We start from the raw sequence: 27,277 nt of genomic DNA, 5'->3' as shown, positions 1-27,277 counted from the left end.
GACCTCTGTCATAAAAGCATCAGTGACCTGCGTCACCAAGCTTCTGTCACATTGAAGCACCATCATCTCTCAATCATAATAACAGCTTCCTAAATAGTTTAGTCACTCTTCACTTACCCCTCCCATAAGTCTATTTTGTCACATAGCTTGAATGACTGTATTAAAACATAAGACTTAGAAGAGCAATCCTCCGATGTCTTATTTCTCTGAGGGTGAAAACCCAAGTACTGTATGATCTGGTCTTGCCAATATCTCTCAAAACTCATCTACCTTTCTCCCTAAACGTCATTCTGCTCCTGCCTCACTGATCGTCTAATGCTCTTGCATATCATGTTCCTAATACTTTTGCTCTAGTTGATCCTTAACCTGGGCTGCCTCCCGCTAGATATTGGGATAGCTAAGTTCATACCTCTTATAAAATTCATGCAAATATACCTTCTCGGTAAGGAATACCCTGACCACTCTATTTCAAATTACAACCTTCCTGCTATGGACTAATGTGTCCTCCTGAAATTCATCTATTAAAGTCCTAACCCCTAATGTGGTTGCATTTGGTGATAGAGCTTCTAAGGAAGTAATTAAAGTTAAATGATGTCATAAGAGTGGGGCTGTGATCTTAGTGTCCTTATAGGATGAGACACCTGAGTTGCTCGCTCTCTCTTTCTGTGTGTGTGTGTGTGTGTGTGTGTGTGTGTGTGTGATCCATGTGAAAACAAAGAAGTCCACTTGATGTTGGAACTCCCAACCTCTAGAACTGTAATAAAGTAAATTTCTGTTGTTTAATCCACTCAGTCTGTGGAATTTTGTTATAGCAGCCTGAGTTGACTGAGACACTGACCCTACCATAGTACTTCTGATTCCTCTTACTCCATTTAATTTATTTTCCCCCATAGTACTCATCAACTTCTAAGATACTACATAATTTACTTTCTTATTATGTTCTCTGTTTATTGTTTGTCTTCACCTATAAGAATACAATCTTCACAAGGGCAAGGATTTATTTATTTGGTGTTGTTCATTGATATACTGCACGTGCCTAGAACACTTCCTAAAAGGCGCTCGGTAAAGTTTTATTAAATGAATGAGAGTTCAAATTGCCTAGTGTGATCAGAATTGGCAATATTAATTAATTCTGCTTGAATCTTGATGTAATTATTATAAGCTTTATGTAAAATACATATAAAAATAGTCTTCCTTCCAAAGTTATGCATATTTATATCCTCTTGGTCATAACTAGAGATTTTAAAGACTCCCTTTCCAAGTCCATATCCTTTCCACCACCCTTCATTCCTCTCTTTAAAGTGAAAAAAAAAAAAAAAAAGATTTGGAAATTCTAAATTCCCTGTTGCTTGTAAGAGATATAAAATAATTATAAGTATTAATTGAAGGTATTAGTATTTTTGGTGAAATAAAATGCAATATGAAAGAAAGTAAAAACTTTCTCTTTTATACAATTAGGGTTTTGATTTGAAATGCAATATTATGGAGATTAAGGATAATGGAGGATTTATACCAAAGTAAGTATTTTAAAAGTCTTGCAGCATCTTTTTATAAAGTTATTATTTCCAGAACTTTAGGGACAACTTGGTTTTTAAGAAAACATTGTGCATCAGAGAGAACATGACAGCAACGAAAGACAGTGGAATACCTTATATTGACTCAGGGAAAGCATCTTTTTGAACTGCCTTTCCAAGCAAAAGAATCACATCTAAGACTGTTTATTTTGAGACAAGATCTCCTTCTGTTGTCCAGGCTCGTCTCAATCTCCTGGCCCTAAGTGATCCTCCCATCTCAGGATGTCCCAAAGTGCTGAGATCACAAGTATGAGCCACCCAAATCCAGCCACCAATTTAATTAATAAAATACCAAATAAATCTGTTCAGTTGAAAAATGTAACCAATCTGTGCAAAACATATCCACAGATAGAAGACATATCCACTGATAGAATATTTAAGAAGCATATCTGAGTTAAGTAAACAAAGACCAATGAATTCTATGATTATAGGCAATTTTATATTCCTAAGTAGACATAATCAAAAACTATGTCAGCTAATGCTTCTCAGTAATATAAAAAAGAAAGTCAGGTTTCTAAGTCAAAAGCCATTCGCTTGAGTGGAAAAGAGGTCTGCAAGTGAGATGATCTATTTGTTATGGCTGTTTGCATACTTTTTTCAAAATAAACACGTTATTCCCATTTACATTTTAGTCTCATTTGCAGGAGGCAGTATTCATACGTTAAATCCAAGATGTGCTCAGCTAGAGGGTTCATGTGGAACCTCTCACTTCATTTGCCAAAAATGAGACATTATTTTTTATGCTCATTTTGGTATATTTTAAATGCTTTTCAAGTAGTAGATTATCAATTGCATTAACTGTGTCAGCGAGTTTAAACTCCAGATTCATTTTTTTTTCTAATGGATATTGTTAAATTAGAGTTTATTTTGACTGAAATTAATTTAGAATGAGGGAGCAACTATGAAACCAAAAGGCCCATGACCCAGTGGAGCTGGTGTGGCTCCAGACAGACTTATTTCCCCATCACAGGCATGAAAGAAATTGTGAGAATGAGCATGGTACTAAAACCAGGAAGCATCTAAAAGAGCTATTTTGGAGCCTGCAAACCTTGTGGACAGCTCCTCATCAGGCTTTCTCTGAGGACAGCATGCCTCTGCCAATAGCTGCAATTAATGGTGCGTTTTGGAGAAATGAGTTAGAAGAGGACACATCTAGTGAGAGCCCTGGCACCATGAAGGGTAAATACAGTTGATCACTTGCAGAAATCGTTTTCTGAAGGAAAACTTTTGTATAAGTACAGCACAATTCTAGGGTTTTTAGAAGTGTTGTTCTTGCTGAATTGAATTAAAAAAGAACTCTGAAAAATATCACCATCAAAAAGTGGGCAAAGGATATGAGCAAACACTTCTCAAAAAAAGACATTTATGTGGCCAAAAAACATATAAAAAAACCCCACAACATCACTTATCATTACAGAAATGCAAATCAGAACTACAATGAGTTACCATCTCATGCCAGTCAGAATGGCGATTACTAAAAAGTCAAGAAAAAACAGATGTTGGTGAGGCTGTGGAGAAATAGGAACACTTTTATACTGTTGGTGGGAATGTAAATTAGTTCAACCCTTGGGGAAGACAGTGTGGTGATTTCTCAAGGATCTAGAACCAGAAATACCATTTGACCCAGCAATCCCATTACTGGGTACATACCCAAAGGAATACAAATCGTTCTACTATAAAGATACATGTACACATATGTTTATTGCAGCACTATTTACATTAGCAGAGAAATGGAAGCAACCCAAATGCCCGTAAATAATAGACTGGATAAAGGAAATGTGGCACATACACACCATGGAGTATTATGTAGTCATTAAAAAAGAATGAGTTCACATCCTTTGCCAGGACATGGATGAAACTGGAAGCCATCATCCTCGACAAACTAACACAGGAACAGAAAACCAAACACCACATGTTCTCCCTGATAAGTGGGAACTGAAAAATGAGGACACATGGACACAGGGAGAGAAACAACACATACTGGGGCCTGTCAGGGGATGAGGGGAGGAGAGAGCATCAGGACAAACACCTAATGCATGTGGGCCTTAAAACCTAGATGACAGGTTGATAGGCGCAGCAGACCACCATGACACACATATACCTGTGTAACAAACCTGCACGTTCTGCACATGTATTGCAGAACTTAAAGTAAAATAAAAATTTAAAAATATTTCTAGCATTCAAATAATATTAGAAAGATAAAGATGCAACTTTACAGTAGGGACTTCTAAAACAAACACAAAAATAATTCAAATGCCTAAATCCTCCACATACATGATTATGTATGTTTTTATATACATATATATATATACACACATATGTATATATATAAACAAAAAGTAAAAACAGGTGAACTGAGAAAGAAAACCAGAGGTGAGAATCAGAACATAAGTGTAACTAGCGAAGCATGGATGTAGCAGGTAGAAGATAGGTACTGGATTGCTATGGGCATAGGATGAGTAGTAAAACACACATGTATTGCAATGTATCCACAAGGAAAACTTCTCCAAAAGTAAGTTGCATGGATAGTGTGGCAAGAGCAGACAGGGAGCATGGCTGTAGGCAAGAGGATGAATTAGATGAGTGCACAACACCAGATCTGAAGGTGAGGTCATTTCCTGGCTGCAGAGCCAAAGATTTAAGCTGTCATACTAAGAATAAGATTGAAGCACAGGGGTGAAGGTTATAAGAATTTTTGAGTAAATCTGCTCATGTGGTTTAAATGTGTCCTTCCTGAATTAACTACCATACCTAGAAATTCTCCAATTTTGAGGTCTTTAAAGGCATCACAGGGTTATAATGGATCCAGGAATGAGGCTGATATGAGCAATTATCTATAATACAAAATAAATATGTATATATGCATAATAAATATGTTTATAGACACCATAATGATCAAACTGAGGTCTAACTTAATGCAGGAGCCTAAATATCAAATAAATTCTGGATTAAATTCTGCATATAGATAAACAAACTTTCTCCTTCTGATATTACAGTGTTTCATACAAAAACTCAAATTTCATTTACCTACACAATAAAATGAACCACTTTACCCTCATAATATTCTGGCTGAGTTTTAAGATTACTGCGTGCAAATATTTTACTGATTTCTATATTTAATTTGGAAACAGGTCAATAGAGGTCATTAGACTTTAAAACAAAAATACAGTTGTTACTCAGTATGGACAATTGCTTCTAAAGATTCTCTTCTGTAGACTTACTGTACACTTTTCAAATACCAATATGTTAAATAAGTGTCTAGTAACTATCCAGTAAGTGTGATTTTACATATCCCTGCTGGACAGCCACATTTGGAGAGATATGGGAAGTTGTAAAATGAAAAGAAAATGATTAGAGATGAAAAAATTTTTAAAATACTGCAACTATAATGCAAACATCTTGGAAGTAGGCATTAAAATGCTGTGCAGTGTAATTTTATATCAGATTTTCTTTTTTTTATTATACTTTGTTCTGGGATACATGTGCAGAACGTGCAGGTTTGTTACATAGGTATACACATGCCATGGTGGTTTGCTGCACCCATCAACCCGTCATCTACATTAGGTATTTCTCCTAATGCTATTCCTCCCCTAGGACCCCACTCCCTGGCAGGCCCCAGTGTGTAATGCTCCCCTCCCTGTGTGCATGTGTTCTCCTTGTTCAACTTCCACTTATGAGTGAGAACATGTGGTGTTTGGTTTCTGTTCCTGTGTTAGTTTGCTGAGAATGATGGTTTCCAGCTTCATCCATGTCCTTGCAAAGGACATGAACTCATCCTTTTTTATGGCTGCATAGTATTCCATGGCATATATGTGCCACATTTTCTTCATCCAGGCTATCATTGATGGGCATTTGGGTTGGTTCCAAGTCTTTGCTATTGTGAATAGTGCTGCAGTAAACATACGTGTTCATGTGTCTTTATAGTACAGTGATTTATAATCCTCTGGATATATACCCAGTAATAGGATTGCTGGGTTAAATGATATTTCCAGTTCTATATCCTTGAGGAATCACCACACTGTCCTCCACAAAGGTTGAACTAATTTACACTCCCATCAACAATGTAAAAGTATTCCTATTTCTGCACATCCTCTCCAGCATCTGTTGTTTCCTGACTTTTTAATGATCGCCATTCTAACTGGCATGAGATGGTTTTGTGGTTTTGATTTACATTTCCCTAATGACCAGTGATGATGAGCTTTTTTTCATAAGTTTGTTGGCTGCATAAATGTCTTCTTTTGGAGAAGTGTCTGTTCATATCCTTTGCCCACTTTTTGATGGGGTTGTTTTTTTCTTGTAAATTTGTTTAAGTTCTTTGTAGATTCTGGATATTAGCCCTTTGTCAGATGGATAGATTGCAAAAATTTTCTCCCATTCTGTAGGTTGGCTGTTCACTACGATGATAGTTTCTTTCACTGTGCAGAAGATCTTTAGTTTAATTAGATCCCATTTGTCAATTTTGGCTTTTGTTGCCATTGCTTTTGGTGTTTTAGTCATGAAGTTTTTGCCCATGCCTATGTCCTGAATGGTATTGCCTAGGTTTTCTTCCAGGGTTTTTATGGTTTTAGGTCTTACGTTTACGTCTTTAATCCATCTTGAGTTAATTTTTGTATAAGGTGTAAGGAAGGGGTCCAGTTGCTGTTTTCTGCATATAGCTAGTCAGTTTTCCCAATAACATTTATTAAATAGGGAATCCTTTCCCCATTTCTTGTTTATGTCAGGTTTGTCAAAGATCAGATAGTTTTACATGTGTAGTGTTACTTCTGAGGTCTCTGTTCTGCTCCATTGGTCGGTATCTCTGTTTTGGTACCAGTACAATGCTGTTTTGGTTACTGTAGCCTTATAGTAGAGTTTGAGTTCAGGTAGCGTGATGCCTCCAGGTTTGTTCTTTTTGCTTAGGATTGTCTTGGCTATGCGGGCTCTTTTTTGGTTCCACGTGAAAATTAAAATAGTTTTTTATAATTCTGTGAAGAAAGTCAATGATAGCTTGATGAGGAGAGCATTGAATCTATTAATTACTTTGGGAAGTATGGCAGTTTTCATGATATTGATTCTTCCTATCCAAGAGCATGGAATGTTTTTCCATTTGTTTGTGTCCTCTCTTATTTCCTGGAGCAGTAGTTTGTAGTTCTCTTTGAAGAGGTCCTTCACATCCCTTGTAAGTTCTATTCATAGGTATTTTATTCTGTTTGTGGCAATTGTGAATGGGAGTTCACTCATGATTTGGCTCTCTGTTTGTCTATTATTGGTATATATGAAGGCTTGTAATTTTTGCCCATTGATTTTTGTATCCTGAAAGTTTGCTGAAGTTGCTTATCAGCTTAAGGAGGTTTTGGGCTGAGGCAATGGGGTTTTCTAAATATACCATCATCTCATGTGTAAACAGAGACAATTTTACTTCCTCTCTTCCTATTTGAATACCCTTTATTTCTTTCTCTTGCCTGATTGCCCTGGCCAAAACTTCCGATACTATTTTTAATAGAAATGGGGATGGAGGGCATCCTTGTCTTGTGCCAGTTTTCAAAGGGGATGCTTCCAGTTTTTGCCCATTTAGTATGATATTAGCTGTGTGTTTATCCTAAATAACTCTTACTATTTTGAGATATGTTCCATCAGTACCTATTTCATTGAGAGTTTTTAGCATGAAGCATTGTTGAATTTTATTAAAGTCCTTTTCTGCATCTATTGAGATAATCATGTGGTTTTTGTCATTGATTCTGTTTATGTGATGGATTATGTTTATTGATCTGCATATGTTGAACCAGCCTTGAATCCCAGGGATGAAGCTGACTTGATCATTTTGGATAAGCTTTTTGATGTGCTGCTGGATTTGATTTGCCAGTATTTTATTGAGGATTCTCCCAGTGATATTCATCAGGGATATTGGCCTGAAATTTTCTTTTTTTGTTGTGCCTTTGCCAGGTTTTGGTATCAGGATGATGTTGGCCTCTTAAAATGAGTTAGGGAGGAGTCCCTCTTTCTCTAATGTTTGGAATAGTTTCAGAAGGAATGGTACCAGCTCCTCTTTGTACCTCTGGTAGAAATAGGCTGTGAATCTGTCTGGTCCTGGGCTTCTTTTGGTTGGTAGGCTATTAATTACTTCCTCAGTTTCAGAACTTGTTATTGGTTTATTCAGGGATTCAAATTCTTCTTGGTTTATTCTTGGGAGGGTATAGATGTCCTGGAGTTTATCCATTTCTTCTAGATTTTCTAGTGTATTTGCATAGAGGTGTTTACAGTATTCTCTGGTGGTAGTTTGTATTTCTGTGGGATCAGTAGTGATATCCCCTTTATCATTTTTTATTGTGTCTATTTGATTCTTCTCTCTTTTCTTCTTTATTAGTCTGGCTAGTGGTTTATCTATTTTGTTAATCTTTTCAAAACACCAGCTCCTGGATTCATTGATTTTTTGAAGGGTTTTGTTTCTCTATCTCCTTCATTTCTATTGTGGTCTTAGTTATTTCTTGTCTTCTGCTAGCTTTTGAATTTGTTTGCTATGACTTCTCTAGTTCTTTTAATTGTGATTTTAGGGTGTCGAATTTAGATCTTTCCCGCTTTCTCCGGTGGGCATTTAGTGCTATAAATTTCCTTCTAAACACTGCTTTAAATGTGTCCCAGAGATTCTAGTATGTTGTCTCTTTGTTCTCATTGATTTCAAAGAACTTATTTATTTCTGCCTTAATTTCATTATTTACCGAGCAGTCATTCAGGAGCAGGTTTTTCAGTTTCCATGTAGTTGTGTGGTTTCGAGTGAGTTTCTCAATCCTGAGTTCTAGTTTGACTGCACTGTGGTGTGAGAGACTGTTTGTTATTACTTCCATTATTTTGCATTTGTTGAGGAGTGTTTTACTTCCAATTATGTGGTCAATTTTAGAATAAATGTGATGTGATGCTGAGAAAAATGTACATTTGTTGATTTGGGGTGGAGAGTTCTGTAGATGTTTATTAGGTCTGCTTGGTCCAGAGCTGAGTTCAAGTCCTGAATATCCTTGTTAATTTTCTGTCTTGTTCGTCTGTCCAATACTGATAGTGGGGTGTTAAAGTCTCCCACTATTATTGTGTGGGAGTCTAAGTCTCTTGGTAGATCTCTAAGGACTTGCTTTATGAATCTGGGTGCTCCTGTATTGGGTGCATATATATTTAGGATAGTTAGCTCTTCTTTTTGCATTGATACCTTTACCATTATGTAATACCCTTCTTTGTCTTTTTTGATCTTTGTTGGTTTAAAGTCTGTTTTATCAGAGACTAGGATTGCAACCCCTGCTTTTTTTTGCTTTTCATTTGCTTGGTAAATCTTTCTCCATCCCTTTATTTTGAGCCTATGTGTGACTTTGCACGTGAGATGGGTCTCCTGAATACAGCACACTGATGGGTCTTGACTCTTTATCCAATTTGCCAGTCTGTGTCTTTTAACTGGGGCATTTAGCCCATTTATATTTAAGGTTAATATTGTTATGTGTAAATTTGATCCTGTTATTATGATGCTAGCTGGTTATTTTGCCGGTTAGTTGATGCAGCTTCTTCATAGTGTTGATGGTCTTTACAATTTGGTATGTTTTTGCAGAGGCTGTATGGGTTTTTTCCTTTCCATATTGAGTGCTTCCTTCAGGATCTCTTGTAAGGCAGGCCTGGTGGTGACAACATCTCTCAGCATTTGCTTATCTGTAAAGGATTTTACTTCTCCTTTGCTTATAAAGCTTAGTTTGGCTGGATATGAAATTCTGGGTTTAAAATTCTTGTCTTTAAGAATGATGAATGTTGAATGTTGGCCCCCACTCTCTTCTGGCTTGTAGAGTTTCTGCTGAGAGATCCACTGTTAGTCTGATGGGCTTCCCTTTGTGAGTAACCTGACATTTCTCTCTGGCTGCCCATAACATTTTTTCCTTCATTTCAACCTTGGTGAATCTGATGATTATGTGTCTTGGGGTTTCTCTTCTCGAGGAGTATCTTTGTGGTGTTCTCTCTATTTCCTGAATTTGAATGTTGGCCTGTCTTGCTAGGTTGGGGAAGTTCTCCTGGATAATATCCCTAAGAGTGTTTTACAACTTGGTTCCCATCTCCCTGTCACTTTCAGGTACACCAGTCAAACGTATATTTGGTCTTTTCACATAGTCCCATATTTGTTGGAGGCTTTGTTTGTTCCTTTTCATTCTTTTTTCTCTAATCTTGTCTTCACACTTTATTTCATTAAGTTGATCTTCAATTTCTGATATCCTTTCTTCAGCTTGATTGATTTGGCTATTGATACTTCTGTATGCTTCACAAAGTCCTCGTGCTGTGTTTTTCAGTTCCATCAGGTCATTTATGTTCTTCTCTAAACTGGTTATTTTACTTAGTAATCCATCTAACCTTTTTTCAGGGTTCTTAGCTTCCTTGCATTGGGTTAGAACATGCTCCTTTAGCTTGGAGGAGTTTGTTATTACCCACCTTCTGAAGCCTGCTTCTGTCAATTCATCATATTCATTCTCCGTCCAGTTTTGTTCCCTTGCTGGCGAGGAGTTGTGATCCTTTGGAGGAGAAGAGGTGTTCTGGTTTTTGGAATTTTCAGCCTTTTTGTGCTGTTTTTTCCTCATCTTCATGGATTTATCTATCTTTGGTCTTTGATGTTGGTGACCTTTGGATGGGGTTTCTGTGTGGACATCCTTTTTGTTAATGTTGATGCTATTCCTTTCTGTTTGTTAGTTTTCCTTCTAACAGTCAGGTCCCTCTGCTGCAGGTCTGCTGGAGTTTGCTGGAGGTCCACTTCAGACCCAGTTTGCCTGGGTATCACCAGCAGAGGGTGCAGGACAACAAAGATTGCTGCCTGTTTCTTCCTCGAAGCTTAGTCCCATAGGTGCACCCACCAGATGCCAGCCAGAGCTCTCCTTTATGAGGTGTCGGTCACAACTCCCTGCTGGGAGTTGTGTCCCAGTCAGGAGGCACAGGGGTCAGGGACCCACTTGAGGAGGCAGTCTGTCCCTTAGCAGGGCTTGAGCGCCGCACTGGGAGATCTGCTGCTCTCTTCAGAGCTGGCAGGCAGGAACGTTTAAGTCTGATGAAGCCGTGCCCACAGCTGCCCCTTCCCCCTGGTGCTCTGTCCCAGGGAGATGGGAGTTTTATCTGTAAGCCCCTGACTGGGGCTGTTGCCTTTCTTTCAGAGATGCCCTGCCCAGAGAGGAGGAATCTAGAGAGGCAGTCTGGCTACAGCAGCTTTGCTGAGCTGCGGTGGGCTCTGCTCATTGCAGACTTCCAGGTGGCTTTGTTTACACTGTAAGGGTAAACCACCAACTCAATCCTCAGTAATGGTGGACACCCCTCCCCTGACCAAGCTCAAGCATCCCAGGTCGACTTCAGATTGTTGAGTATTTCGTGGATCTTATAGCTTGCTGGGCTCCATGGGGGTGGGATCTGCTGAGCTAGACCACTTGGCTCTCTGGCCTCAGCCCCCTTTGTAGGGGAGTGAATGTTCTGTCTCACTGGCGTTCCAGGCACAGCTGGGGTATGAAAAAACACTCCTGCAGCTAGCTGGATGTCTGCCCAAATGGCTTCCCAGTTTTCTGCTTGAAACCCAGGGCCCTGGTGCCATAGGCACCTGAGGGAATCTCCTGGTCTGTGGGTTGTGAAGACTCTGAGAAAAGTGTAGTATCTGGGCTGGTGTGCACTGTTCCTCATGACACAGTCTCTCACAGCTTCCCTTGGCTAGGGGAGGGAATTCTCCGACCCCTTATGCTTCCTGGGTGAGGCAATGCCCCACGCTGCTTCAGCTTGCCCTCCATGGGCTGCACCCACTGTCTAACCAGTCCCAATGAGATGAGCTTAGTACCTCAATTGGAAATGCAGAAATCACCCACCTTCTGCGTTGATCTCACTGGGAACTGCACACCAGAGCTCTTCCTATTCAGCCATCTTGCCAGCTGAATAGATTTTCTTTTTATAAATAAAAGAGATGTATGACTAGAAAGGAGTAGCAAAAGGAACTGAGCTAATGAAACTGATCTATATCCTGATTGTCTCGAAGGTTACTTGAGTCTACATAATAAAATTTCATAGAATCTCATATAAGTACACGCTAAAACAAGTGCATATCAAAACTAGTGAGATCCTAATAAGGTCTGAATTTTAGTTAACATCAATTCACCAACATCATCTCCTGATTTGGTAATTGTACTATGGTTATGTAAGATTTTATCATGGCAGGAAGCTGGGGAGTGGGTCCACAGGAACTCTGTACTATTTTTGCAACTTATATGTGAGTTTAAGGTTATTTCAACAAACAAATAAGCCAACATGATATAGTTCCTCTTTGGGAACTGAAAAGAGGAAAGCAAGGTACCTTGCTCTTCTCAGGTTCATAAAAAGAAGCAAAGAGTTGTCAATATTGTAATAAATAACAAAGAGATTTCAGAATCCAAAAAAATCATAGTAAGACCTTAGCCAAATATAGCTTATGAGATAGAAGGCCACTCTGGTTATATCTGATGTTGCTTTAGTGCCTCTTACCTGTCTTTACTGTTTGCCAGCCCAGGGAAAATGGGCTGCGAGCTTGAAGGTTGTAGGAGGAGATTGGGCTGTGGTTGTCAGCTGCTGGACTCCAGGACAGTGTGGCCGAACTTTCGGTTATTTCCTCAACAATTACTATCCCAGGTGGGCCTGGGGGTCCTATAGGTCAAAGGCAATGGATAAAGTTAAGCACAAATTATTATCAGGAGCCATGAGAAATTATATTTCCCATATGTAGCATATCCAACTATGTAATCATCTTAATGAAATATGAATTTAGTAATTAAAATTGACAACAAAAAGTCATGGATGCAAGTTGGAGTCTAGGATTTCTGGGGGAAACTTAATTGTAGATTTGATTTCTTTCTGCTACTTTGTGCCCAGAGGCAGTTACCAATTATCATTATATTTTATAGAAAAAGAAAAAATAATGAGAAACAAACACAAAGATGTGAATGCCAGTATCAAATGCAGCTGCTGAAATCAATCAGTTTACAGAGGCAGCAACAGAAAATGATAGGCAATGCTACAGAGACAAAAAAAAATCTCATCCTTACTAAAATACTACAAGTGGATAGAGCTAATGTTCATGTTCAGAGAACATACAATGTACAAGCCCTATGATGTGTACTATCAAGTACACATAGCTTAGACTCTAACAGGGGAGGTGCAAAAGGTTCTGAAATAATGATAGTATAGACAAGGTAAGGACATATGCCAGACATGAGGCATACATAAAGTTCTGTAGGGAGTTCAAAGGAGACTGTGATCTATGATTAGCTTCCTTTTTTTCTTGGTAGGAGTGGGGAGGTAGTGAATAAAGGAGGATTAATTCCCTTTTGATTATGAAAGAATGGTATAGAATAGTATTGACTAATCTGTGTGCATATGGACTTCATCTTTAAGAACCAATTATAATCAGATTTGAGGAGAAATGTGCCATTGTGTTTTTATTTCTAGTGGTGATTTTGAATAGTATTTTAAAAATGCACAGGTATTTATATTTTAGTGGCTACAAAGCAATGCCAGTTCTTCCATTCCATAGTATGGGCAATTAAAGTCACAATAATGCTTTATTTTGAATTTCAAAAACTGAAGTATTTTAAGTATTTTCTGAGTTGGTCTTTATGTAGCAAGTGCTCTCTGGATTTGTTGATTAAGAGACATGAGCTAAACGCTAAGAAATGGTTGCATGCTGAACAGATGGAGGAGTTGGTGAAGACCTTTGAATAGAGAGTATCAACAATACAGGTTCAGTAAGGTGGAGAAAAAGTTTAAAAGCCTCATTGGGGCAAATGACATTTTTAGAAAATAAGGAATGAACTTTTTTGTTGTTGTTGTTACCTGAGAAGAACCACCAGCAGATGCAAGAGACTAAAGATATAGAAGATAGAGACTATTCTATCAGGAAGGTGACCGAAAGTTGGAATTGTGGGCAAAGGACTAGAGGGAAACCTTGAGAAGAAATGACAATTTTTTCCTCTAAGATAAATGAAGGAAGCAAAATAATTAAAGTTTTCGAGATGGTAAGGGGAAACGTTGAGAGAACTCATTTTGGAAGGTACTCATTTTTTAAACTTAAGAATATAATACTGTCTACAAGAGTTAGGGTGATTGCGGGAAATTAGATGGGGGCTGGAGGATAACAGGAAAGTTTTGGAATAGCACATGATAAAAGTGGAAGGATGCAATGAAGAGAAAATACAAAGATTCTAGAATAGTACTAGAGTTCAAATTTGGTTAGACGGTATCATTTTGAAGTGAAACTGACCAATTCAGTAAAGATAGGAAAGTCAGGACCAAGACCAGGAAAGCAGTCAGTAGGGACCATTCAGGCTTGGGAGTTTGTAATTCTGATATTGTTTATCATCAAATATGACAATGCTGTGGGTAACTATGGAGTCAAGTCAGAGGAAGCCAGAATGGGGCTGACAGACTAGAATAAAAAAAAGGAGTCAAGGAGACTGGATTGTTATGGGAGGAAAATATAAGAGTAGGAATTGTGTTGCAAGAGAAAATTGACAGATTTGTGATTTTAGAGGTAGGGTGGTTTTGAGTAAGAAGCTGGTTTTTGTTTATCTAAAGCAAAGTTGAGAATATTATTACAGGGTTTATAAGGTCTAGGATTTATGAAAAAATATGTCTATTGCATTGCCCAATATCAGTGTTGAAGCCACTAAAATAGCGACTAAGGATAAGGTAAAGAAAATAAATGAGATCCAGGTGTTGAAGAAGATGTCTAACAAGTTTTTAGACTGTGGTGACAGGAATGTAGAGGAGCATCTACAATACATTATAATGATATAATAGTGAGAAGAATATTAACTATAATAATACGAATAGCTGTGATAATCTCACTGTATTGTACTGTATTAAGGTGCTTACTAAGTGTTTGCAAACATTAAATTGTTCATTTACTTCTTCGTCACTGGGAGGTGGGCATTGTTATCCCCATTTCATAGAGGAGGTAATAGAATCTCAAAGAGATTACTTAGTTAATAAATAATAATAAATGGTCAATAACCTTATTATATGTTAAGTTTTATGGTAGGCACTGGGTATCAGAGAGTTCATTCTAATGAGAAGTTATTTGCTCAAATCACTCTGCTAGGGAACAGCACAGCTGAGGTTTAAATTTGGATGTGATTGTAAATCCTAATTTGTGGAAGGAAGAAAGGAGTACAGAGACCTTTACTGTTTTCACTGTTAATTTAGAAAGTATCTTCAACTGAAGAAAGAAAGAGAAAAAGTATGTGTTAGGGAACACATACAGCCACACTTTATGTGGTAGAGATAGAGATGGCATTTGAAGAAAGCATTAATCACTTTGAGTCTGTCTGTGTATAAGGTGGCCACTATCACTTCCTTTACTCCCTGAATATGCAAGCCATTCTGCTATTGAACGGTGAAGTCAATTTTTTCACCTCCTTAAATCTGAGCTGGCCCGTGACTGTTTGATCCAGCAGACAATGGTAGAAATGACTGTGTGTGAATTTTGAGTTGAGGTTAAGCTTTGCATCTTTACCACAGGTTTCCTGGAATGCTTTTTATAGGAAAAGACAGTTGTCAGTCCAATTACATGGAAATTGCCATTCTGTGAAGAAGTCCAAATTAGCTATTTAGAGAGGTCTGTGGAGAGAGAGATTCAACTTGCGTCCAGCTATTCTAGCCATCCAAGTCCAGGCACCAGACATGTCAGTGAAGAGGCCTTCAGATCAGACCTCATTATGGAAAGAACAGTCTCTTCAATAAATGGTTCTGGAAAAATTGGATGTTCACATGCAGATGAATGAAACTAGACTTCTCACCCCTCACCTCATACAAAAATAAATTCAAAATGTATCAAAGAGCTAACTATAAGACCAGAAACAATAAAACTACTAGAAAAAAATATAGAGGAAGTGCTTCAGGACCTTGGTTTTGGAAAAGATTTTATGAATAAGATCTCAAAAGCAACAAAAGCAAGGAGTACAGAGACCTTTAATGTTTTCACTGTTAATTTAGAAAGTATCTTCAACAAAAGCAAAAATAAACAAATAGGATTATACCAAACTAAAAAGCTCCTCACAGCAAAAGAAATAATCAACAGAATGAAAGGACAGCTCGCAGAATGGAAGAAATATTTGCAGACTATTCACGTGAAAGGGGATTAATGTCCAGCATATATGAGGAACTCAAACATTTCAACAGCAAATAGACAAACAACGCTATTAAAAAAAGTCACATCTGAAAAGACATTTATCAAAAGAAGACACACAAATGACCAACAAATATATGAAAGAAATGGTCAACATCACTGATAATCAGGGAAATGCAAATCAAAACCACCATGAGGTATCATCTGACCCCAGTTAGGACGGCTATCATCAGCAGGACAAAAATAACGATTGCTGGTGAGAATGTGGAGAAAAAGGAAGTCTTACACACTGTTGGTGGGAACGTAAACTAGTATAGCCATTATGGAGAACAGTACAGAGGATCCCCAAAAAACTACAAAGAGAACTGCCATGTGATCCAGCAATCCCACTATTATGCATTTATCCAAAGAAAAGGAAGTCAGTATATCAGAGACATCTTTACCCTTATGTCTATTGCAGCATTATTCACAATAGCCAAGATATGGAATCAACCTAGGAGTCCAACAACAGATGAATGGATAAAGAAAATGTGATATATATACACCATGGAATACTATTCAGCCATAAAAAGAATGTAATTCTCTCATTTGTGGCAACATGGATGGAAATGGAGGACATTATGTTAATAAGCCAGGAAGAGAAAATTAAACACCACATGTTCTCACTTATATGTGAAAGCTAAAAAAAGGATCTCATAGAAGTAGAAAGGACAGAGGACACTAGAAGCTGGGAAGGGAAAAGGGGAGAATAGCATAGGGAGAGATTTTTTAAAGGATACAAAAGTACAGCTAGACAGAAGGAATAAGTTCTAGGGCTATAGACCACTGTAGGATGACTATAGTTAACAATATCCATAGTTTTAAATAGCAAGAATGAGGATATTGAATGTTTCTAACACAAAGAAAAGATAAATGTTTAAGATGATGAATATGCTAATTACCTTGATCTGATCACTGTACAGTATATGTACCAAAGCATCACTAGGTACATCCTGGGATACATACAATTATTATTTGTGAATTAAAAAAATAAACAAAAGAAGCTTTCAGATGACTCCAGCTTTAGCCAGCATCTACATGAGAAAATCGAGCAAGAATTGCCTGGCCTGTCAGCTGCTAAAATCATGACAGAAAATAACAGATTGATGTTTTAAGCTAATAAGTTTTGGGGCAGCAATGGCTAACTGGAACTTGCCTAAAGAGTGTTTTCATCAGTATGAAACTCTGTCAGGAGGACCCTCAAATATTATGAAAAAGACTTGAAATTTAGCTAATGTGTCCATATAGGAATAATTGCCAGCAAACTCATTTATTAAGCTCTTCTATGTTGTTACATTTATTCTGTTTCATTCCCTCCATTCTATTTATTCATCTCTTCAAAGAGCATTTAACAACCGCCTATGTGCAAGGCTCAGTGGGAGACACTGTGGAAGACAGCTCTTTGTTAATTTAAATAAAATAATTTGCCTCTCTGAGTATTAAAGTTCTATGAAAATGTTTAAATTAGCCCTCTTAAAGAAGGGTATATTGCTTTCATAATAGGTAATAATTAATCTAAATAATTTTTTTAAACTTTCAGCTGGAACAAAAAATATAATTTACAACATAATAAATCCTCTTTATTCTTTTTGATATTTGTCTATTTGCCCAAATATGGTTCTTAGAAAATAATTAGTGAGAGGGACAAAGATTTATATAACCAAGGTACTGATTGTGGCTGTGTAATTATTTATAATTATAAACCATTGTAAACAACAAATTGCCCAATAATCATGTAATGTTTAAATTCTAAATTCTTATAATGAAATATTAGGCAGCCATTAAACTGCCTATTTATTCTTCTGTAACTTCCACTTATCTGAACGTCCAACATGGTGCTTGACATATATTTAGACCCTCAATAAATATTTGTAGAAGGAAAGATGAAGAAAGGGAAAAAAAGAAGGAAAAATAAATAAAGGAAGAAAGGATAGAGGAGTTATATTTTGAGTGTGGAATGTTGTATAACAATTAACAGGTAAAAGAATGTTTGAAAATATGATAATTATATTAGACGGAGATGCGATTTAAGTTTCATTTTTGTTCAATCAAAATATATTTGGGTTAACAGGGTTTTTTTGCATCCAAGTTTAGAGTGGTAATAAAAATGACAGACTAGCTCCATGAATGAAGGAAATAATCCTTTCATATGATTTAATAATAAGGATCATCCTTATTAGAAACTGAGAGCGTTATAGCCTCTGGACAGCTAACTTTTCTAAATGATGGTAAATCTGAAATACTTTTATGAACATATTAACATACAGATATTCTGAATAATTGGCAGCGTGATTTACCTTCTAAGAGACATTAAATAAAATTTTAACCATAAAAAGGTGAAAACAAGATTTACTGTTATTAGAATTGGCTTATCAATACTTTATTTCTGTAAAAATATTTTTATACATCATATACTGAATGCTGCCTGGCATAAGCTTCTTGTATATATTTAGGAGTGAATTACATCAACCTATTGATATAGTCAGTATCTTTGTTTTTTAAGGCCTGTTAATGATTCTACTTTTGCTATTTTTTGACTTTTTAAAATAAATCAGGGAGGAAAGTTTCTCCTAAAAGGCTTTTTCAGCTAATTTACATAAGGCATCGTTGAAGATAGATTAATAAGAAGCAAATGTCTCAGTGATGACAAATGTGTGACAGTCCAGATGATACACAAATGCCACTCATTTAGTAGAAATCTCATTAAATTTTATACTTGGTTATAATGATTCAGTGTCAAATGGCCAGTAATCTGACAGCTGTTTTTTCCTCCTCAGGGACAATGCTATTATAAAGGATCACTAAATTAAATACTGTATTTGGAAATAGTCAATTTTGAAAAATGGGCACAGTGTGTTCATTTCTTCATGGTGAGGGCTGCTGAGCAAATGACAAATCAAAAGCCCTGAGCAGAAGCCATGTTCTCATGGATTCAATCTAGCCTCAATAAAGGGTTCCCCAGCATTGCACTGATACCAGACCAACTCTTTCTGTTGATTTAATGTTCAGTTAGAAAATCTTCCTTCGAGAAGCAATTGTCTTTTAAAGCTGAAAAGTGAATAAAATGTATATGTGTACATATATATATCTCTCCTTGGAATCTTTAAAGCTCTTTCTATAATACTGGCAATATGAAATAAAGACCTACAATTTCATATACTAATTTAGCAGTGTTACAGAGTTGTAGAATTTTTAAATTAATTGGAGTCATCTAGTTTGACCATATTATTTTTCAGATGAGGAAGTAGTACTTGAAAGTGGAAAATTCCTCCCTCGGAAACAGAGGCAAAAAGAGTCTTCTTGCTTTGAAGGTAAAATCATTGAAGCAAGAACAGGCTTTAGTCTTGATAACGGGTCAAATTTGTCCAATTATGATAAATTCATGTGCTAACAAACAGAAAGTTGTGTATTGACTTCTTGCGAAATTATTGCTCATTCTCCTTGTAGACAGCAACTAGTGGTGCCAGGCTGTAGAGTCCTTATGGTGTGACTGTTCAGTCCTTCATGAGGAGTGCTTCTTAGAGCCTCTGCACAATGCTAAGATGAATTCTCCGTGCCAAGCAACTTTTCTGGCTTTTTCTCACATAGATAACATCACATTTCCTGTGAAATTCTGAGACTTGCTGATTCAACAAATACACCTATTGTTATACATTACTGTTTGCTTTATACGTCTATTGTTTGTTTTCATTTTTATTTGATTTTAAGGACTTTCCTGCTTTTTTGTTTTTCTTTTTCTTTTTTTAGAGACATGGTCTCATTCTGTTGCCCAGGTTGGAGTGCAGTGGCGTGATCCTAGCTCACTCTTGCTTTGACCTCCTGGACTCAAGCGATCCTCCTGCCTCAGCCACCTGAGTAGCTAGGGACACAGGCGCATGCCACCATGCCCAGCTAATTTTTTAATTTTTTTATAGAGATGGGGTCTCTCTATGTTAACTAGTGTGGTCTCAAACTCCTGGCCTCAAGCAGTCCCAACCTTGGCCTCTCAAAGTGCTGGGATTACAGGCACGAGCCACCCTACCTGACCCCTGTTGTTTCTCCTATATAGTAGTTTTAAATGAAAAGTTAAATTTGCTGGTATTCAAAACATTAAACAGGTCTTTGTTTTAAATCATTTAAAATTAAAGTGAGAATTTTGATCCCAAATATGCTCATTATCCAATTGTTTTATTTTTAACCCTATAAATACTGTTTGAGGACAGACACTTCCAAACACATGCAGGAATATGCTCTGGAGAAAAGGGAAGCAGGCATGGCAATCAATCATGGAAGCAATGTCCTAAACACATCCTAATACCAAGTGAAAAGGAGGTTTAGCTACTGTCTGGAAGATTAGATTAATGCAGAGAGATAAATTGAAAAACTCAGGCCATGGTGACTAATTCTTATTTTTATCATGCGGTTTACTCATCTACAATGAACCATCCAGTACAAAGGACCAGTTTGTGTTGACTCAATGGAAAAGGATATGTAGAAATAGTCATGAAAAAATATTTCAATAAAAATAATATTTAATAATGTGACTAGACTTTTCATAGTACATTAGCTATTAATACCTGCAAAGCTGATGTATTCACCTTTATAATAAAGTTATGAAGAGTTATGGTATACCCTTATTTAGGAAGTATGGTATTATTGATAGAATATTTATTTTTATACAAGATGATGTCTCCTGATATACTCTTGACATCCCGGGCTGGCAGAGTTCAACTTCACGTGGGATTGGGTCATTCCTTCTTTACCTTATCCTCAGATACTTTCTGACCACCATTATGTTACTCATGAAGCCTAGAGGGCTTTCTTACATTTATTTGCTATTTACTAATCTAATCTAAGTGACCTCTTCCTACTGTTTTCAGTCTCATGAGAGTAACCAACCCTTTATACCAGGGGTAGTCAAGAATGGAAATGAGAAACAAACAGTTTTACTTTCCTTTTTTTCCAAAATCAATTTTGCTTTCAATTAATTTGATGGAGCTCAACTTTTATTATCTGTCTATTCATCTGTTATCATCATCATTATCTATCCTTCTGCCCATTCCTGTATCTAATCTATCACCTACATAACCTGATTCCTCGGCATGAAACTCCTGTCCCTCCTTACTTTGCCTATTTAACACCTATTTAGGCTTCACATTTTGAATCTTTGCTCGGGGTTCACTTGGAGCAGACTTCTCTGACTGTCTTGCCTAAGTAAAATTCCTGTATTGCATACATTCATAGTACCATGTACCTCTCATTCATACAGTAGTTGAAATCACAGTGAAAACTTTCTATTTATTTGTGTGACTGTTTTACTAGTGGTGGCTTTCCTCTTTAGATTTTAGGTACAAGAAGGCTGGAATTGTGCTTTTATTTTTTTCTCACTATTGTATTCTCAGGTCCTAGGGGACAGTGCATGGCACGTAGTATGTTATGAAATAGATTTGTAATAAGTCATTGAATTAATAATTTTTATTAGCTTAACAGATTAGTGTAGTCATTGACTTAATTTTTATACATGTTTTTACTTTTGGCCAATCAAAATCTGAGAAAAAGTAATACATCTTTACAAAATTACAGCATTATTCTGAAAGAAGACTCTAAATTTATGTTAAAAATAGGATTATATTATGCTGCTTTCTCAAATTTGTTAAATGTTACTAATTAGATATCCACCTTTCTATGCTGTTTTCCTAAACAAAAATGAATAGACTCTTAGTAACTTTCAAACTGTGATGAGCAACAGAATTTCTGGTATGTTTTAAAAAAAGAATGTAAATTTTATGAGCTGTACCCAAGAGCTACTGAATTTCAACTTCTATGACTAGAGCCCCAGGATTTGTATTTTGTACAAGATGTCTAGAAAATGTTTATGTACTCTATATTTCAAGAAAAAGTGATCTAAAGAAAAGAGATTTGGACAAAGAGTCAGAATAATTTTATTTCAGTACTATTTCATGCAAAAGGTTTAAGAAAATTTCTGAACCTCATTAAGTCTCAGTTTCCTTGCATTTTATAAAGAGAATGATAATGTCAACCTTATATCATTATTGTGAAAAATACATAGGGTAATGTATGTACAAAGTACTTTCTAAATGACAAATACTATTTTAGCACTGATTGGGCCTCTCACTAGTCTGTAACTTCGACAATATCAATCTCAAACTGCTCCCTTTTTTTAAATCAATGAAAACAAGAACGCATGTATCACATTTGATTTTAGCAAAACAAATGAGAAAATATGTGAAACATTCAAAAAGGAAAAAATGTACTATCATTGGAATATTCAATAATCTCTACCATCTGGGGAGCTTATAATGGAATGGGGGAAAATACTGAAATAATAATGACTTAATGCTCATCTATCAAGTAGAAGGCATTGTGCTAAGTGTTATATATTTTCTAATTTTTATAGTTAATTTGGTACTGATACCCCTTTTCCAAAAATGAAAAGCAAAGCCTCAGAAAGTTCAGATAACTCACGTAAGGTAATGTCAAACAACATTCCTTAAGTGGCTCTGGGGTTTTATTCTGATTTTTATTTGCATATGAATATGAGCTTTAACTCCATGATTTTCATTACTACATAAAACTACTTTACATAGTTCAGCGCAGACAGGACATGTAGATTTCAGAAGATTAAAAATTATGAGCAGGGGCAAATAATATTTTTATTGATTGAAAATGAATTTCGAGGTAGCTTTTCTACCTCTGCATGCTAAAGATAAAGTAGACTTTGTGGTTGACTCCCTAATATTCACTCTACTTGTCTCAGTGTGGTATAAGGACTTAACCCCTCTGCTTCCTCCTCGTTATATGAATGGCCTTGATTAGCCTATATCAGTCCTGCCAATCTCATGTGCCCCTGCTAAGGATTGGTTCAGGAAGCTAGGCCTAAGCCAATCAGATCACGGCAATCTTCTTGTGATAGAGACTTGTTCAGGAGTAAGCACATTCTCTAAAATGGTATAACCAGATGGTACGATGCAAGTTTGTATGAAGTTTGGGAGAAATACACTAGCTCCTTCTCCTGTTGTATGTGAACAAGAAAGATTTAGCCTCTGTTATTCCTGGAAGTCAATCTGTGATTACAGTGGAAACCAGCCTTAGTGTAGGGCCAAAATTGTAGATGATGGAGTGGAGAGACAAAACAAACCTGTGGGCCCTTGCATAAAAAGTTGAGCCACTAGATTAATCAAACACCTGCTTAACTTCCTGTCATGAAAATCAGTGGATTTCTTTATTGTTTAAGTCAATTTGAGTTAGGCTTTATATTATCTACAAGTGGACACATTCTAAGATATAAAGGATAACTGAGAAATCCTTTAGTTTATAAAGGATTAAAAGTGGTAATTTCTTATATTTGCTAAGACTGGTTATATTAGCATAAGTAACCTGAAAAAAAGATCTCCAATTATCTAATTATTCCAGATAAATCCATTAGAATTTAAAAGTGACAAATCAACTGGGAAAACTGAATGAAAAGCTAGCCGAAACAAACAGCCAGATGGGTAAAGACAATATGCAGTAAAATTTCTTAAATGATTGAAAATTTTCCTATAGGATAATGAAATTATCACTTTTAGATAGACACTTGGGACTTATTAAAGATATCCTATTATAGCAATATATTCCTATGACCACAAAGTTCAACAAAGTATTGGAAACCAGAAAAAGAATTTTAGAGCAAAAACATCCCCGTTTCATAAATCATGACTGAATATTTTATGTGCTCCCCACTGCTACCTTCATTTTAAAAAAGGCCTAAAAGGATTGTAGGAACTATCATGTGAAGATAGAAATAAAAAGTTAAACTTGAAAGTTTTGAAAGATGAAGGCTGAGTAGCTACCATGAAACATAGGTTTTCATTCAGGCCTTGCCATTTTCCAGCTAAGTGACTTAGGAATTCACTCCATATCTCTTGGACTCAAAAAGTTTGTTAGATATTGAGGCTGGAGGGATGAGTTTTTCAGTGAGGATTCCAAGAAAACAGTTGCTCTGGGCTAGCAGTTAAAGAGGAAAAAGATGACTATTTTGTTGGTAGAAAAAGGGAATAAGTAAACAAATATTCCAAAAGACTGAAAAATCTAAGGCATTTTGAAGAGAGGAGAAGCTGATGGCTTAAGTTTGATCAGAGAACCAAGAGTCCATAAAGGTGTAGGAAAGTTGGTTAAGGGAAGACCTTAAACACCACAGCAATGAGTTGGTACTTAATTATGTAGATAGTGGAAACCAGTACATTTTTTTTTGAACTGGAGGTGGACTGAGACATTAGGCTTAATAAAGGAAAAGTAAATAATGAGAATGAAACATTATTCCAAAATTTCATACTTGGATAAATTGGAAGAATATTGGCAGAATAAAGGGAGAGTCTGGAGGAGGATCTCAGAATTTTTATTTTCAATTTAATAAAATTAATTTTTATTGAAATACATTCTGATCATACTGAAGTACAGGGGTGAGAAGATGCTAATTTGGAGACTGAAGAGGGTTCAAAAGGTCAGGAATAATTGTGATGACTACATGATGGGGAATCAGTCATGAACTGAGATATTGATGAACAGAAATCAAAATCTATATGAAGTGAAAAACACAATTTTATTGGTGCTGAGTCAGTGCTGTTTCATTTGATTCTTTATGCCTTATGGTTTGCTAATGTGCAGAAACAGAAGTAATTGAGTTTAAAAGTTGGCATGAGAGGTACCATGGAAGTCAGCAATTTCAGGAAGGAATTTAATTAGGTGTAGCTGGTGACCACACAAATTAAATGGAATCTATGTGACACTCAGGGCAAGGCTCCATAAATGAGAAGCAGCACCCAATGAAGTAGATTAAAGAAGCTGTTGTCAGAGGTTTCCTGTCCCAAGGTGGAGATCAAGGTATACATGGCAGGGCTTTTAGGCCACAAGTTAGGGCCACTGCAGCTGCAAATTGGGCAAGATTTTAAGGTCTTCAGCTGGTTGATGTATCAACTGATAGTATAGCAACTCCCCTCTTGCACATAAAATGTCAGTGAACACTGAAGCCTTTGGTTTAGATTTTCTAATTTCTTTGCTATACACTCCCTATAGCCAGAATTCAGCATCTGAATCATTCTTTGCTATCTGCATTTAATTTTTAATATTTGGATCATGTTTCTTGTGAGAGTGAGTGTATATGTGTGTGTCTGTGTGTGCACACGCACGTGCACACTACAAAGAACAGGGTGAGGTGGAAAGTAGGATGCAGCGTGAGAAAATTCTGAAGGATTACAGAGGTGGAAGTGCCAAGCTTCAAAGGGAATTCCTAAAAACCCTCTCCTACCACACCATTTTCAGGTATCTTACCCTTTTATTTCGCGGTATCTGCTGGTTTGTCTTATTGACAAGTTATCAGACATGACAATACATTTAATATTAAATGCCTATGACTATTGTTTATTCAATGACTGCTCCATGTTCTTTCCATGTTTCCTCCTTTGTCTGATTTTTAAAAATGTAATTAGTCTCTTTGGGGAAAAGGGGTTACATATTCATTCATTTGTATAGTTAATCTGGTTTAGATCTGTGTCCTCACCCAAATCTCATGTCAAATTGTAATCCCTATTGTTGGACGTAGGGTCTGGTAGGAGGTGACTGGATCATGCAGGCAATTTCTCATGGTTTAACACCATCCCCCTTGGTGCTGTCGTGGTGGTGAGTTCTCCTGAGATCTGGTTGTTTACAAGTGTGTAGCAGCACCGCCATCACTCTCTTACTCCTGCTCTGGCCATGTAAGATGTGCCTGCTTCCCTTTTGCATTCCACCATGATTGAAAGTTTCCTGAGGCCTCCTCAGCCATACTTCCTGTACAGCCTGTGGAACTGTGAGCCAATTAAACCACTTTTCTCAGGTTAAGGTAGTAAACAAGATAGGGAAGGTGCCTGCTTAAGACTTTTAAAGAGAAGAAAGTCAATAAACAAGTGAAAGATAATTTCAGATAGTAACGAATGCAATGAAGAAAAAAAAGTGGTGAAAATTGGATGGGGAAGAAGTGGGCAACATTTGATAGGGAGTTGAGAAATAAATAAGAAGGAGCCAGCCAGCCACATAAACAATATGGGCAAGAGTTTTCCAGGCAGAGAACAGCAATGGCAAAATTTTTAAGTGTTAACAAGTATGGCAATTGGAGCATAGCAAAGGAAGAGGAGAGTGGAGGTGATAATGTCAGAAAGATTAGCAAGTGCCAGTTTATACAGGGATTAGAAGGCAATGGCAAGGAATTTGGATTTCATTTTGAGTGTGAATCAGAAGCCACTGGATAACATATGAGAGAAGTCCAAAGAAAGAAGCCATTGAAACGATAAGGCAAACATTTGATGGAAGCTCTCAAAGGCTGTAGGACTGTTTTGGGGAAAATCTAAATCATTAAAAACATATGAGTATTTTTTCTTAGCAGTAAGGTTTTGTAACAAATGTAAATTGTGATGCTTCAGGCAGTTACTTTTTCAGTAGATTCTGTCAGCATGGTTTCAATGACAGTGATAGTTTCTGAGGATCCTTTGCATGCTGGTCTCTTGCAGTCTTATTTAGAGCATGATTATTTTTCTATTTGCATTGTAAGCAAAAGCAAAAATTAAACCATCCTTTCCCCACACAAGCCTTATACAAAGAAATTTAATGACATTGATCCTGATAAGTATAATTTGTGAATATGTGATTGTCGTTTGAAGACTTGAACTCTGATGCCTTCATTTTGTATGTAGCTCTGTAATAGGTTCAGACTAGTGAGTTGTGAGCCAAAAGGACTTGTGTCATTTTTGGCTGAAGCTTTTAATTGCCAACGTAAGACTCTCTAGAGCACTATGTTTAAAAGTTTATTTAATAATGTTTTTTTCTTTTTATAAAAACAAACACTTCCTGGTCAGTTATCACAAACTTCAGGTGAAAGGTAAATTAACCAAGATTTCCAGGCAGTAAAGTAGACATAAATATTTAATGTAGTTTTACATGAGTTGAAGTTGTAGACACTTGTAGACACTTTATATAGTCCACTATAAAAGTAATGCTGTCCATCCATCGAAGGTGATCCTTCTGAAATGGAAAACAGATATTTTAGGATGTATTTTTACAAACTGGTAAGAATAATTACAAATAGGTAACTTGTTTATTTAAAACTTCATGCAACCTAGATGCTATCCTGAAATTTATTTATTAAACTACTATTGCATAAACACTAAGAACAGATGAGCTAATGAAATCCTGTAGGAAAATACCATATGAGGTGCTAAAATATGGAAAGTACCATGTTTGTACAAAGTTTTCTGTAAATCCAATATTGGGTTTACTGTGTATGTGTCATTAGAATTCTGCAATGCAGACTAACATCAAGAAAATAAAGTGTGGCTATATGGACTTTTACGTTTGTTCAGTCTCACTATTCACTTATTAATGATTAATAGATATCCTTGTAACTTATTTTCACAAACCTATCACAGAGTAAATTTGAAATTGTTATTTCCAATGACACACTAGGACAACACATTTATAAAGTCATTCTCTTTAAGACAGGTGCACCCTTGACAATATATGGGTAAACTCTAAGTAG

General features: G+C 36.5%; 1 protein-coding gene across 1 annotated transcript in view; it reads right to left on the bottom strand.

Moving 5' to 3' along the window:
- Positions 1-27,277, bottom strand: part of CNTN5 (contactin 5) — a 1,335,093-nt gene that overhangs the window by 85,517 nt on the left and 1,222,299 nt on the right. Inside the window, exon 17 of the mRNA XM_024347391.2 lies at positions 12,054-12,212. Coding sequence (XP_024203159.1) covers positions 12,054-12,212 — 159 coding nt within the window. The remainder of the gene's footprint in view (positions 1-12,053; positions 12,213-27,277) is intronic.

This window comes from Pan troglodytes, chromosome 9 (genome assembly GCF_028858775.2).
Source record: "Pan troglodytes isolate AG18354 chromosome 9, NHGRI_mPanTro3-v2.0_pri, whole genome shotgun sequence".
NCBI classification, from domain to species: Eukaryota; Metazoa; Chordata; class Mammalia; order Primates; family Hominidae; genus Pan; species Pan troglodytes.
The sequence above is the reverse complement of the archived record's forward strand: the minus strand, read 5'-3'. Positions and strand labels throughout refer to the sequence as shown.